Below are 14,797 nucleotides of genomic sequence, written 5' to 3' on the forward strand. Positions count from 1 at the left end.
GAAAGAAGAAAATATTATAATAGAAGTGTATAAGAAAGTTGTTGCATGCTCTATCTGAATAAGCTAGGTTTCATATCTCTTTAATACTCAGTATGCTTTTGTTTTTCCTCCTGTTCTTTCTCTTTAAAGCCATTCTCTTATTTTTAACCCTTCACAAGTGCTGGTTAATGAAGCTCTGCATCTTCACACTTGACACTGCCATATTGGAGTTACCGTGTGCAATAAATGGTGCACAATCATAAATTAGTATTATTGTTGTCTTCTTGACAAGCCGTATTATGCACTTCAGTTTAGTGTGCACAATACAGAGCGGAAGCTTTACTTTTTGCAGAGGCTGCATTTTTTCTATATTATTCCTTTATATTTGTTATGAAAGCTATAAAAATACTGCTCTTCTGCTTTCTATTGTGCAAAATAATTCAAAGTGCAAGGTACATCTGTCAGAAAATTCAGCAACATCACTGATCTGTGAAAGCGCAGTGCTCCAGACTAGGGCAATTGTGCTGAAAGTGCAATTTGTTTGTAAAATGAATAATACTGTGGACATTGGTTTTGGACAACTGAATGTTAATAAGAACACAAATCCATTAAAATTGGTTAATAATCAAATGTTATTTCTGGTTTTTAAATGTTACTTTCCTTTTCGAATGTTCAAAATTAGATTGAATATCCACATTCGAAATTATGCAATATTCAAATTAGAAAAATTCAAATTGAATATTACATTAAAAGATAGCATTAAAAATACTATTACATTAATTGAATGTTAGAATTTTTTTTTTTAAGTTTTCAAAAGCTTTATTGGTGTACAATGAAAGTTACATAAAGAAAGATGTCAATTGAAGGCATCAAGTGTCTAGGGCCCAACAATACAGAAATACAAATCAGGACAATGCTATCAAGTGGGCATAATAATTCAATGTACAGATAACAAAATTATTTCTAGCAAACAATAAAATTTACAAATTTAAAGTGCCGCCAGGGACTGATAGGCCCTGGCATATCTAGGATGATGAATAGGGGTATAGAAAGGGGAGAAGGAAAAAGGAAGGGGGAGGGGTTTTACAGGCATGAGAATTACAAAGTAGGTCAGGGTCATCTAATGTAATGGCTAGGTCAGTCTGTGGACAGGAGGTTGGGCTTCCAGATCATGTCATAATTATGTTTCCAATCTGCCCAAATCAATTTGAATAAGTCTGAATTACCTAGTCTGTAGAAAATATATTTTTCCATGGTGTGTAAGTAGGCCATGGAGCTACAAATTTTGGTCCAACTGGGAGGGAGTTCTTTCTTCTACTCGCATGCTATAGCATGTTTAATTGACATAAAGAGATAGATACATATGTGCGAGTGATGCTTTGGTAAGGTGTGTACTCCGATGTGTAATAGGGCTGGTGATCTATGGAGAGATGCCTAATTTGGACAATAAGGGGCAGAGCTTGGGGCATTCCCACCAAATATGCATCTTGTTACCCTTCTGGCCACAGTTTCCCCAGCAGTCAGGAGACACACTCGGACACATTTTAGACAGTCTAGAAGGGACATAGTACCAATGCGCTAGCAGTTTATAGAAGGTTTCATAGAGAGTTGTGCAGTGGATAACCTTCTGCGAAAGTTCTAGGGTACGCCCCCATGTATCTGTCATTACTGATATCCCTAGCAGGGACTCCCACTGTTGGAGATGAACCGGTGAGTCTGGGGATGGAGTATAGCCTAATAGGGTGTAGTGGAAAGATAAGGGCCTACGACGTCTGTCACCCTGACTCCAGACGGTCTCCCAGGGGGTCAGTGGACGAGCCAGCATGGGCTTGAAACCGCAACTGACCAAGAAGCTTTTGATTCTGTGATACTCGAATGGTAAGTATCGCAGTAGCAAGAGGTCAGCTCTGAATTGGGAAATGTGTTTAAAAATATCCCTCGAGGTGGTGAGCCAGAGGTCCGAGACTGTAGTGGCCCCCAGCTGGGCCCTTTTAAGTGGGTGGGTATCCTGCAAACCCATAAGGAGGCCAGCAAGAGAAGTTATAGGGGAGGGGTGCGGAGCTATATGTGGGGAATGTCGGAGTTTGTCCCAGAAGTTGAGGCATTTACGGATAATAGGATTTATCAAGTTTTTTTCTCTGTGACAATGCAGATGGGTCCATAGCAGGTCTCGTAGATCTAAGTTAAAGGGCAGTAAAGCCTGCTCAATGGCTCTCCATCTACACAGGGCGTGTCTAACCCCCCATTGTGCAAAATGAGTGAGTATTGCTCCCTTGTAGTATTGTGTCACAGAGGGTGACCCAATACCTCCACAGTTCTTTGAGAGCTGAAGTATTTTATGAGCCACTCTGGGGGGCTTACCATGCCAGATGTGTTTGGTAAGTTCACTCTGAAATTGTAAAATAATGTGTTTAGGGACCTTAACCTTATGTAAGCCTGGGCAGGAAGGACATTTTTAGAGCTGCTATCCTACCCAACCATGAGACATGGGTCAAATTCCAAATATATTGATTTAAGGTGCCGGATATCTTGATGCCCAAGTGTAGGACGGAGGACTCCGTCCAATTGAAGACAAACTTAGATTTCAAGGGAGCTAATAGAGAGCTCGGAATGTCCTGTGTGTATATCTCAGTTTTCGATAGGTTCAGTCTATAATAGGAGTGGGCATTAAAGGAGTCTAGAATTTTTAGTAATCTGGGAATAGTGAGTGCAAGATCTGACGAAAAAAAAGAGTAATGTCATTTGCAAATAAGGCGATTTTATGTACAGTACCGAAAAGTGTGGCACTCCTGATTTGAGGATTGGCTCTAATCTGCTCAGCCAGAGGTTCAATAGCCAATGCAAACAATAGGGGCGATAGAGGGCAGCCCTGTCTGGTGCCATTAGTTATATTAAAGGGAGTAGACTGAAAACCAAGTCCTCTCACCATGGCAGAAGGGGCAGAGTATAGTGCCTTAACCGCTCTGATCAAGACATTATGGAATCGGAATCTCTCGAGGACTACCCATAAAAACTGCCAGCGCACGCGATCAAAAGCCTTCTCGGCATCCAGTGAGATGATAGATAATGGCTTGTGGAGGCTAGAGGAGAGGCTAAGAATGTTTAATAAATGCTGAGTGTTATCGGGGCCCTCTTGTTTTGGGACAAATCCCATCTGATCTGGGTTGATGAGGTGAAGTAGAAGGTTTGCTACTCGATTAGCTAGTAATTTAGAATATAATTTTATGTCGGTGTTAATGAGTGATATTGGCCTATAACTGGCACATAACGTGGGGTCCTTATTAGGCTTTAATATTGTTATGATGGTAGCTTTAAGAAATCATTTTTTGAATGTGCCCTCTTCTCGAGCATAGAGCCTTAGAAGTAAAGGGGAGAGTTCTCGGTTATATATTTTATAGAAATGAACTGGGAAGCCATCTGGGCCAGGGGATTTAAAGGACTATGAGTTCTTGATAACTTGCTGTATTTCAGCAATGGAAAAAGGGGAGCTTAAAAGGTCACGCTGTTCTGAAGAGTGTGCAGGGAGATTTAAAGACTTTAAATATGTGCGCATGCGTTCCGGGGATGTCGATTGAGGCTTTTTTGGAACTGTTTATTTTATAGAGATTTGAGTAATATTTAGCAAATTCTTCACCAATTTGAGATGGAATTTTAAGGAGGGAGTGTGCAGAATGTATACTGTGGATATGCAAGGCACCCGTTCTGTTTCTGAGTTTGCTAGCCAGAAGGGTATCTGCCTTATTACTTTTGTAATAGAACAGTTGTTTTAATTTGGTTAGATTAATTTGGGTCCTTTTATGTTCGAATTGGGAGACATGATTTTTGATATTAACAATTTGAAGTGCTAGGGCAGTTGATGGGGTGGCTCTATTTTGAGTTTCAAGTTCTCTCAGCTTGCTGTGGGCCTGCGACAAGGTTAGTCCCGCTTGCTAAGGCTTGCCTGTTTGTATATTATGATCCCCCTGATGGTCGCTTTTGCGACACCCCATAGGGTGTCGTCTCTAACTAGTGCATTATCATTAGTTTATATAAAATGGAATGGAGAAGGGAGAGGGAGGGAGGAAGGGTGGGAAAGACACAGAGAAAGTGTCTAAAGTGCAGTGGAAGTAGTCCACCTTAAAGGAACCCTAGAGTGGGCATCTAGGTGGGGGGCGGAGAGAACCTAATGCTCGAGAGCAAATGGAGAAAGGCCAGAACACCAGCCCTGCAAGCTGTAGACCCAGGATGCCCAAGAGAGTCTCATGACTGCTGTAACTTGAGTCGCTTCAGTCTTTGATCCTTTGCAGACCATTCTGGAGCTGTGGCTCATAATTTAATGTGCAAAAGAGCTTGTATGGTCAGGGGTTCCTGAAGGAGACCCCAGGACATGAGGAAAGACAGACCCTGAGAGACAGTAGAGGCCACAAATGTTTGGTTGTCCTTAGTAATAATAAGTCTAGTGGGATAGCCCCATCTGTACCTGATGTTGGCTTTGCGTAATGTAGCAGTAACAGGTTGGAACTGTCGTCGTTGTTGGAGGGTGTGAACGGACAGGTCAGAGAGAAGCTGGACTTCGCCAAATCTATCACTCAGATTTAGCTGAATGTTAGAATTTTGTACAATGATTCAAAATTCAAAATGAATTAAAAAACGTGTTAAAATTTGTCAAATTTTTCGAATATTGCATAACATTCGCCAATTCCTACATCTGACACATGTCCCTTTAGAGGGCCAGTCAACCTAAAAAATGTTCCTAAATATATGTAAAAGGTTATTGAAGCTAAATACATCAAATAGTATCCCAAAGTGGAAAGTTAAGAAATGTGTAAGTAAATCAACTAACTATTTCATCCTTGGACGTTTAGAGATGGCCGCCTGTGCCCCCCTACCCCCTACATCATCCTGATGTATTTAGTCTGCAGAAAATTGAATCTAGTCAATATCTTAACCACTCACTTTCAAATAAGGTAAATGGAATACTGTATCTAACAGTCGATCTGCTGATAAGAACAACCACTACGATACTGAGCGGTTGTTAGTAGTTCCTGCAACAAAAAGTCCCCCTTGAGCATAATCGGCGCATTGCATATGCACAAATTGCGGGACCGTGCGGATTTGACTAGATTCAATTTTGGGAGATAAAATACATCAGGATTACATAGGGGAAGGAGGGCTAAGGCGGCCATCTCTAAACGGCTGAGGATGAAATAGTTGATTTACTTACACATTTTTTAACGTTCCACTTTGGGATACTGTTTGATGTATTTAGCTTCAATAACCTTAACATATATTTAGGAACATTATTAGGTTGACTGTCCCTTTAATTCTTGATTCACTTTCAGATGTTGATTTTCATAAATTTATTTTGAATTAGTGCGTACAGTGCAAATTTAGGACTGCTAGAATTTGAATGTTGGTTTTCATAGACTTGCGTTAACGTTACCATGTATGAGTCATTCTAATTAAGAAATGTAACATTAATTTGTGTACCCTAAAAATATGAGAAAACAACATAAATAATATTAATGGCCTAACATATCAATGCTGGTGGCTGAATTATATGGTTTATACAAATGGTGCCACACATTGGCTTATTATCCTTAATTGGGAGACCAGTTTTTGTAAATCTACAATTTAATAAAAATGTAAGATTTTTGATGCTGTGATGTTGCAATTAACTCTGAAAGTCAGACAGAGAAGCACATTTTTACACTAGTGTTTTACAGTTGGTGTTAACAGTAAGAGTTGGTAATTTAAGATAATCATAGTCAGCAAAATGATATAAAGTTCTTCATTTGTTTTACCACAACATCATTTAGCATTATATGAAAAATGCTGAGTTGTAAAGAGTTACCCAATATCTGCAAAATACAAAAAAGTAAACAATCATCAGTTTATAAAATTGATTTGAACAATAGTAAGTGGACATTAAAGTGCCATAAAAACAGGTTGAGATATATCCTAAAAGGGCTAATTAATTTATAAGTTATAATAGTTTGTATTAAAAAAAAAAAAAAAAAAAAATCGCCGGCAAGTATTTTAAAATAATTTTCAAAAAAGGCCCCTAGACATCGAAAAGCATATACAGGTGGCCCTCGTTTTACGACGGTTCAATTTGTGCCGTTTTCAGAATAACAACCTTTTGTTTCTCTCATGTGACTGCTATTGAAAAGCATTGAGAAGCAGTGCATTGATTAAAATAGCCCGTAGGTGGAGCTGTCCGCTTGTGTTGCATCAAAGATATGCAAGCCAAGCACACAAGCAGGCTGAAATTAATGAGTGTAGCTTGCTAGACCTGAGCTATCAAGCAGATTTTAAAGGAACAAGATCTTCCTGTCTATAAATCAGTCCAGATTGGAATGCATAGAACTGTTTGCAAAAAAAATGCATATAAAGTCTGTGTTGTGTGATTATTTTATTAAGTTTATAATGCTGTTTAGCATTTAAAGTCTTCATTTTAAAGCTTTAAAAATAATGTATTAGGTGTTACTTATGACAATTTTGAGAGGGGCCTGGAACCTAACTCCCTCACTTCCCATTGACTTACATTATAAACTGGGTTTAAATTTACAACGGTTTTGATTTACAACCATTCCTTCAGGAACCTAACCCCGGCGTAAACTGAGGGCTACCTGTATGTATGTATGTATGTATGTATATATATATATATATATATATATATATATATATATATATATGATACAACAAAGGTTTTTTTTTGGTTAAGCACACCACAAAAAGACTATTTGCAACCTAGCACACACATTGTGGAAGTGCTACCAAGGTGACCAGCAATGACAAATTGAGAAAAACAAGAAAGTGTAGGTGCATATTCTACCACTAGAGTCCACATAGTTATAGCATATTTAAATATATACTTCAATTTGCTAAATATACTTGCACTGTTCAAATAAGATTGGGGATAGACATCTCACACAATAATATCAACATATATTTAAATTGCAAAGAATATTATCAGAAAAATATGCTTTTAAATAAAAATGGGATCTTAGTCATACAATATGATCATATTCTGCTAAGCCAGTCTACCACTTACAAGGTGTCCCAAATCAGACTGGTCCTATGCTAATCAGTATCCACACTGCAGCAAATTATGTCTATGCAGAGTTCCTTAGCTATATATATATATGACACAATAGTTAAACTGGAACACACATGAACTGGGTGGTGTGCATTAACCAAAAGGAGGGTTTGGTCAGCTCCCTAATTTAAAAGATACAACAAAGGTTTTTTTTTGGTTAAGCACTCCACAAAAAGACTATTTGCAACCTAGCACACACATTGTGGAAGTTCTACCAAGGTGACCAGCAATGACAAATTGAGAAAAACAAGAAAGTGTAGGTGCACATTCTACCACTAGAGTCCACATAGTTATAGCATATTTAAATATATACTTCAATATATATATATATATATATATATATATATATATATATATATATATATATATATATATATATATATATAATGGAGACCCATGCTTCATATTCATAGCAACTGAATATTTCATAAAGAGAAAGCAGTGAGAAATAGGCATATTGAAGGTATTGAGATAGCCATATAAACAGTGAAAGCACTGAGATAGCCATATATATATGTAGTGTTATATATACATAGGGCAATATTTATCAAGCCCCGAAAAAATGCGCCTAAAAAGTTGTGATTATTTCCGCATAATTTGCAGTGTTTGCAATGTCTGAAGTAAAAAATGTTACCAGTATTTATCAAAATTCTAGAGACATTTTTGGGGCAAAACTTTTTTGTGATGTCAAGCGAATGGCTGATCCTATTTTTCTTGCGAAAATGTAATTTTCACTTTATTTATCAATCCTAATTTTAGACACCGGTAAATGGTTTATTGTTTTATTCAAGTGATCGTTTGTAAGAAATGTTATTTCTTATATATTAAAGTTATTTTTATTTTGCCCCTTCTTTGGGTCTCTTTCATTGAGGAAGGTTGCCCATTTTTTGGACATATATTCATTCTTTTTAATACACTTATTTCAATTGCACTTAAATTATTTTACTTTTTTATAAATTTGTGTATACCTTTTTGTTATTTAATTATTAATATTATTCAGGTTCTGCGCCTTGTTGTGGGCAATTTCTAACCCTAGATACAGCTCCAGACAAACAACAACATCCCTATTTATTTTTCACTCCTCGAAACCTACAAATTGGCGAGATTAAAAACAGTGAATATTGCATAAATATATGAGAACTGCAAATATATACGGGCATTTTAAAATGCCAATAGAGATTAATACAAGAATTAGGCATTTCCAGACAATTTATTTGCATATATTAAAGACTTGCAAATGGTCATGAGTCAATTTGTTCGCACATATGAAAAGTTGTGACTTTATTGGCGCATAACCTTTCATAAATATGGTGATATCATTTGTCAGGGTTTTTTGACGACAACTGTGAGAATTTTCTTATTCTCACTTTGATAAATCTTGCCCATAGTGTGTACTATAAATTAAACATTGTCGCAAAACTCAACCTGATGTTCAGTCAACAGATCAGTATCAGTAATTGATTCCTTTTTATAAGACAGAACATATTGGGGGAGGGACATTTAAATGCATTATAGCATTTAAACCACAACATTGATATTATATGGTACAGTAAGTGCAGAAGTGCATGTCAATAATCAATTAAGGTTTCAGCAGTTTTCGACAGTAGACATGCGGCCATGTGCATGTGTGTGTGTTAATGTATTAATATTCATAATACCTATAATAAATAAAAATGCAACATTGATTTCTGTTTCATAAAAAATATACAGGGTTATGTTGCTAAGAGATCTAGCAGAATATAAGTAATATATGACCATGCCAATATAAAATGGCATTTTATGGCATTGCCTGTTATTACGCATACAAACACAGAAGCGGTCGTATGCAAATTGCCTGTTATTATGAACATTCTTATATATTATTATTATTATTATTATTATTATCAGGTATTTGTAGAGCGCCAACAGATTCCGCAGCGCTGGATAAAATATAATTTATGCAGTGAAACACAATTGTTTTACCAGGATAGTTTTGAAGGTCTGTCCTGCAGTTTCCTGGTTTTTAATAATGAAGAATAATAATACAAGAAAAATAATAATTTTATCATAAAATTATTAATATTTTTCTTAAATTAATATACCTCATGATTGGCTAGATTAAAAGTGGTCACATGTGAGATTTACCTTCATATGTGAAAAACCCCTACACTATTAACTCATAAACCTCCACAACCACAATGCAAAAAATTCCCCCTACACTTAAACCCTAACTGCTAACCCCCAAAACAATGTGCCAGTCAATTTGCGTTAAAATGTTTTACTTTACTGCCCCTTGTTATTAATTCAATTTTTTGCTTTTACCAAAAGATTAAAATAAAAAAAGTGAAGCCAGCCTCCTAAAACAAGTTCTCTTTTTAAAAGTGTCTGTTTATCTAGATAGTCAAGTTTATGCACATTGTACAGGAACTGTATATGATGAACAGCTCTAAAAATAAAGCTATTAATACTTTGAAAACATTGTGATACTATTCAAAGCATTGCCTTTTTGTGAATAGTATAGCCAAGACAAAGATGTACTGGTCCGTCTAGAATGTACAAGCATGTGGTATTTTGTGAAAATATAGAGCTAATAACGTAAGGTTATCAATCAGAAGCATTTATCTCCATTTATATCTGTGTACTTGAGATCAGGTGTTTTAATCCACGTGTAATGAGCAGGTATTGATTAAACTAAACTGAACAGCAAATCTGAGATTACATTACAAAAGGCAGACAATTACACCATAATTAGCAAATGGCCAAAAACAAACAAAAAAAACAAAAACCAGTGATGATATTCACATCAATTTACAAAGTTAAAGTGAAATTGGTAGCTTGTATCAATAAGGCCACAAGAGGTATGATTTGATATTGACAAAGACAGGGACCTCTTGGTTTTGTGAGAAAATTGTCCTTCACTCATTAGAGGGGCCAACAAGTTCTACAATCTAGTTTTTCTACAAAATATTGCAAATCAGTTGCTGGTTTAGGCAATTGCAGAATTTGCAGGTTACCATAGTTTGCTTTTTGCTTCTCTAGGTAGGTGGACGACTGTAGGACAAGCACAATTTTCACACAAAACCAAAAGATTTTTAATGTCCCTTTAATAAAGTAAGTTCAACATCGGGTTTAATATTATTTTGATTTAGAGGAGTATGACTTATGGAATATCCATTTCAGTCTCTTTGAATGACAGTATTTTTGTATGTTCAGTTCACATGCTAATAAGCAATAAGCATGATCATTCCTTACTATAAAATGATGAAAGATTGCGTAAAGGGACATTATACAATAGATTTTTATTTGCATAAATGTTTTGTAGATGATCCATTTATGTAGCCCATACAGTTTTTTTTTTTTTTTAAACGTATAGTTTTGCTTATTTTTAAATAACATTGCACTGATTTTCAGACTCCTAACCAAGCCCCAAAGTTTTAGAAGTATACTGATGTATACCTACTCCAGCTTGCTCCTGTTTGTGTAAAGAGTCTTTTCATATGCAGAGGAAGGGGGAGGGGGGAGTGTCTGCTCTTTTGGCTATACAACCACTTTCAGTGGATGTTCCAGCTATCCTTTTTAAAAGAGCTAAACTGGGAGCTTCTAAGTAAGTTTTTAAATGCTTTTATACTGGATTTTTAGATTAGTATCTGTGCATATTATTCTTTATAATATTGTCTTTACATGCAGTTATTAGAAAATTGGTGTATACTGTCCCTTTAACTAACATTTTTTATCTACAAAACATCTACAAAAGTAACACATGTTATTTAGAATGTTCATATATGATTGAAATTAAGCATTCAACATTATAAAATGTTAGTAATAAAATTAAAAAAAGTATCATGAATGGGTCTTAGTAGCAAACAAAAACAACAAAAAATGGTGGTGTTTCTAATGGTATTAAAATGCAATAAAAAGGACAGAAACTGATTTGCATGGCAAGCGCTAATGGATTGGAAGTTGGACTATGCTCTTAAATATTATTGTGAGATAAAAAACAAACCACTCTATGCATTCTACTAGTATTCAGTATGAATACAGACATCCCAACTCTCCCTGAAGTTCAGGGAGTCTCCCTGATTGTAATAGCGGCTCCCTGGTGCCAGCAAATGGAATGCAATCTCCCTGAAACTCTAAGTACTATGATCTTATGTGGCCCAAATCCGGAAAAGTGCTTCTTTAAGGAATGCCTTTAGTTGCTGGGACGTTATAGAACCCTCAAAGTATGCATCAGTAACCAAAAAAACCCTACTGATTTTAATAAAATAAAACACAAATAATACCTTATTTACTGCACATAATTAAACTTTGTATTCTAAAATATTTAAGCATTCAACAAGCGTATATATGGGGGGGGGGGCGCAGTAGCGGGTGAGGCCACCTCCCTGAAATTAATTTTTGCAGGTTGCGATGTCTGTGAAAAACCAAAACAATAAAAACAGAAAGCATTTGCAGGATATAAAAAATGTGTGTAAACAATCTTATAGTTCTAGATTCCGATTTAGTATTTAAGTATGAAGTGTCAGTCATAATCAAATAAATCCTCATTTTTTTCCATCTAAACTAAAGCAGACAAAGAAGGGAAACAATGTACAAAGTATAGTAACGTCTAGTCAAAATTAAACTTCCATGATTCAGATAGAACATGCAATTTTAAGTAACTTTCTAATTTACTTCTATTATCAAATTTTCTTTGTTCTCTTGGTACCTTTGACACCGAATCAGCAAGACTGTTAATAGACAGGACAAGACTAAGCAAACATACGTAGAAAAAAAGGTTAAATAGGCACCAGAATGTTAATGCAACAGCAAAAGAGAACTCGAGGACATTAAAACATGAGACGTAACAACAGCAACTAGGGGCCAATACTTCATACATAACAATAGAGCTTTCATAGCAAAGCAACTGCAAAGTCTGTAAAAACAACTTTCATTGCAAGTATGCAAAGGCAATGCTGAAAAGTCCGTCTAGGCTGAAGTCACAAGCTCTTAATAGGTGCTAACGGTGCTCAGGATTAATGTAGCGCAGACAGAAACCGTAACGGTATTGTGAATTTGCATTATTAAGAGCAGCGTTTTCTTACTGCTACAAATATAGGCTCATTAATTCACATATGAGCCCTAGATAAATTATAGCTATTGTAATAGTCTGTGAAAGTGTTTAGTCACGTTCACTCATTCTGTTTTCTATGTTATATGTTAATCAATATTTTCCAATAATATGTTTTTACGAGAGTGGTGGTTATCAGCTATAATTGAAGATTGAAGAAGGATAATCAAAGCTCCAGCTTAAAGGGATATAAAACAGTGCTCCCTCAGTTGAAAAGAATATGTTAATCAAGAAAACATAAAAAGAAACTGCAAACAGCTTACTTGTTGTTGTTTTTTTGTGCTAAATGAGCACTTAGAAATTCTCAGCGTAGCCAATGCCTACAGCTAAATAAGGGCTAGATTACAAGTGGAGCGCTAATTATCCCTCCCACTCGCATATTATTTGCGCTTTGTTTTTTTGTGCTCGTCGGATACTGCGCGTATTACAAGTGGAAAGTAAAAAGTTTTTGCTCACGCCCTACCTAAGACTATGTGCGCAAAATGCAGAAGTTACAATATAGTGATCTCATTAACATATTCTCCCATAGACTTCATAGGAGCGAGAAAAGTTGCGCAAACCGAATCGTATTTAATCAAGTGTGCTAACCTAACATTAATATTAATACTTCACATTCCAATGTTCTTCACATAGTTTTTATTTTAATTCATAAATACATATTCCTATACATATCTGAGTTTAAAAAAAAATAATATATATATATATCAATACCTACAGTATGTGTGTGTATATATATATATATATATATATATATATATATATATATAGTCAGGAAGAAGTAACACCCCTTTTTTCAGGAGCTTGTAGAAGTAACGTCCTTTTTTTAAAATGGTATAATAACAGAAAATATTGCATAGGCAATTTGTACATCTAGTCAAGTATTCCCACTTGCCTTTCCCAGAAATACTCTGTATACATTGTAGCCAATGCACCAGAGGATTCTGGATAAGATATGAAAATGAGATATGCAACATCTCAGGCTTTTTGCTTCTAATAATGTGAACAACAAAGCAGTCCCCTAATGGGTTAAGTGCAGCAAATACAAAACCACTTCATTTGTGATACTTTTTATTTGAGTGTAACAGTTAACCAGAGCTCTGAAGTTGGTCAGCCCGAAGTGTGTTATATTCAATTGTGCTAGAAAAACCTAATATCGCTTGCGCACAACTTGTAATCTAGCCCTAAGCAATAAGACATTTCACAACTTAGGTTCCATTGTCACATGATGTTTGCAGAAAAAGTCCTCTTCTGAGCAATGGCAAGAATATGATTGCAGCTAAATTTGTTGTTTCCTGGCAAAACTTCAAAGGAAAACCTTGCCTTCCTGTAGAGACCCCAGCCCTCTTGTGGGGCTGTAACAGGAAGTAATAGACACCTTACGAAGGAAGAAATAAAAGGCAAAATACTTTTAAAATGATGAATAATACATATTGTGATGATGTGATAACCCACTGCTTAGCGTTTTTATTACAACAATGAAAGACTGTTTTATAACCACTTAGAGTAAAACAAAGAATTACCCCTAAAGATAATGAGATCCCAGAAGAAAAACATGGTATTTTTTTGCGTAACTTTGTTAAAGGGATAGTCTACTCCAGAACTTGTTATCTTTAAAAAGCAAGATAATCCCTTCCATTCCCCAGTTTTGTATAACCAAGATGGATATATTAATATACTTTTTACCTCTGTGATTACCTGTGATTAGCCTCTGCAGACTGCCCCCTTATTTCAGTTCTTTTGACAGACTTGCATTTTAGCCAATCAGTGCACTTTTATAAGTAACTCCACGGGCATGAGCACAATGTTTTCTATATGGCACACATGAACTAACACACTCTAGCTTTGAAAAACTGTCAAATTCATTAAGAAAAGAGGTGGACTTTGAGGGCTTAGAAATTAGCATGTGAGCCTACCTAGGTTTAGCTTTCAGCTAAGAATACCAAGATGAACAAAACAAATGTAACGATAAAAGTGAATTGGAGAGTTGTTTAAAATTGCATGCCCTATCTGAGTTATGAAAGTTTAATTTTGACTAGATTGTCTCTAATTGTGAACAGTTTGGATAAGTATTCCCAAGGATACCCCAAAGGAAAAAAAAGTGACATATCAATGCTATAGTAAGTTTTCACCAACAGGAAACATAAAATTATTTAGTGAAAATAATGGTTTACATAAAATATTGTGCAGCTCGTTCCAATTTTAGTTTTGGAATTTACTGGAAACATATTTAAATTGGGGAAGTCTGAAAAGACAACAGCAGTTACTTCTATATTTACAAGTTTGTAAGATTATTTTGAAAAATATTCATAACCAATGATTAAAATGATTCCTTTGTTTTCAGGAAATGTCAGAAAATGATATGCACAAATTTCCGAAGTTAGCAGTGCCGTAAGTATTAGATAAATCATCTTTTGTTTATTCAAAATCACTAGACTATACTGAAATATGCATCTGTATTTAAAGGAACAATTAAATGCAAAAATTACATAGTGAATTTTTTGTCATTTCTGCAAATAGATAAAACTGTATTTAAACTATGCAAAATTGTACATGTAGTGAGACACAGGGGGGTTAAAAAACACCTGATGCGCATTTTGCCCACAGCTTTCTCAAAGGCCTACACTCTCAACCTTGAAACATAGTTTAAT

The 14,797-nt window shown here is 35.5% G+C and overlaps 1 protein-coding gene across 1 annotated transcript in view; it reads left to right on the top strand.

The window, feature by feature from the left end:
• The window catches only part of LCP2 (lymphocyte cytosolic protein 2), a 228,824-nt gene that overhangs the window by 24,650 nt on the left and 189,377 nt on the right, over positions 1 to 14,797 (top strand). Inside the window, exon 3 of the mRNA XM_053719585.1 lies at positions 14,491 to 14,537. Coding sequence (XP_053575560.1) covers positions 14,491 to 14,537 — 47 coding nt within the window. The remainder of the gene's footprint in view (positions 1 to 14,490; positions 14,538 to 14,797) is intronic.

Source organism: Bombina bombina, chromosome 6, assembly GCF_027579735.1.
Source record: "Bombina bombina isolate aBomBom1 chromosome 6, aBomBom1.pri, whole genome shotgun sequence".
NCBI lineage: Eukaryota > Metazoa > Chordata > Amphibia > Anura > Bombinatoridae > Bombina > Bombina bombina.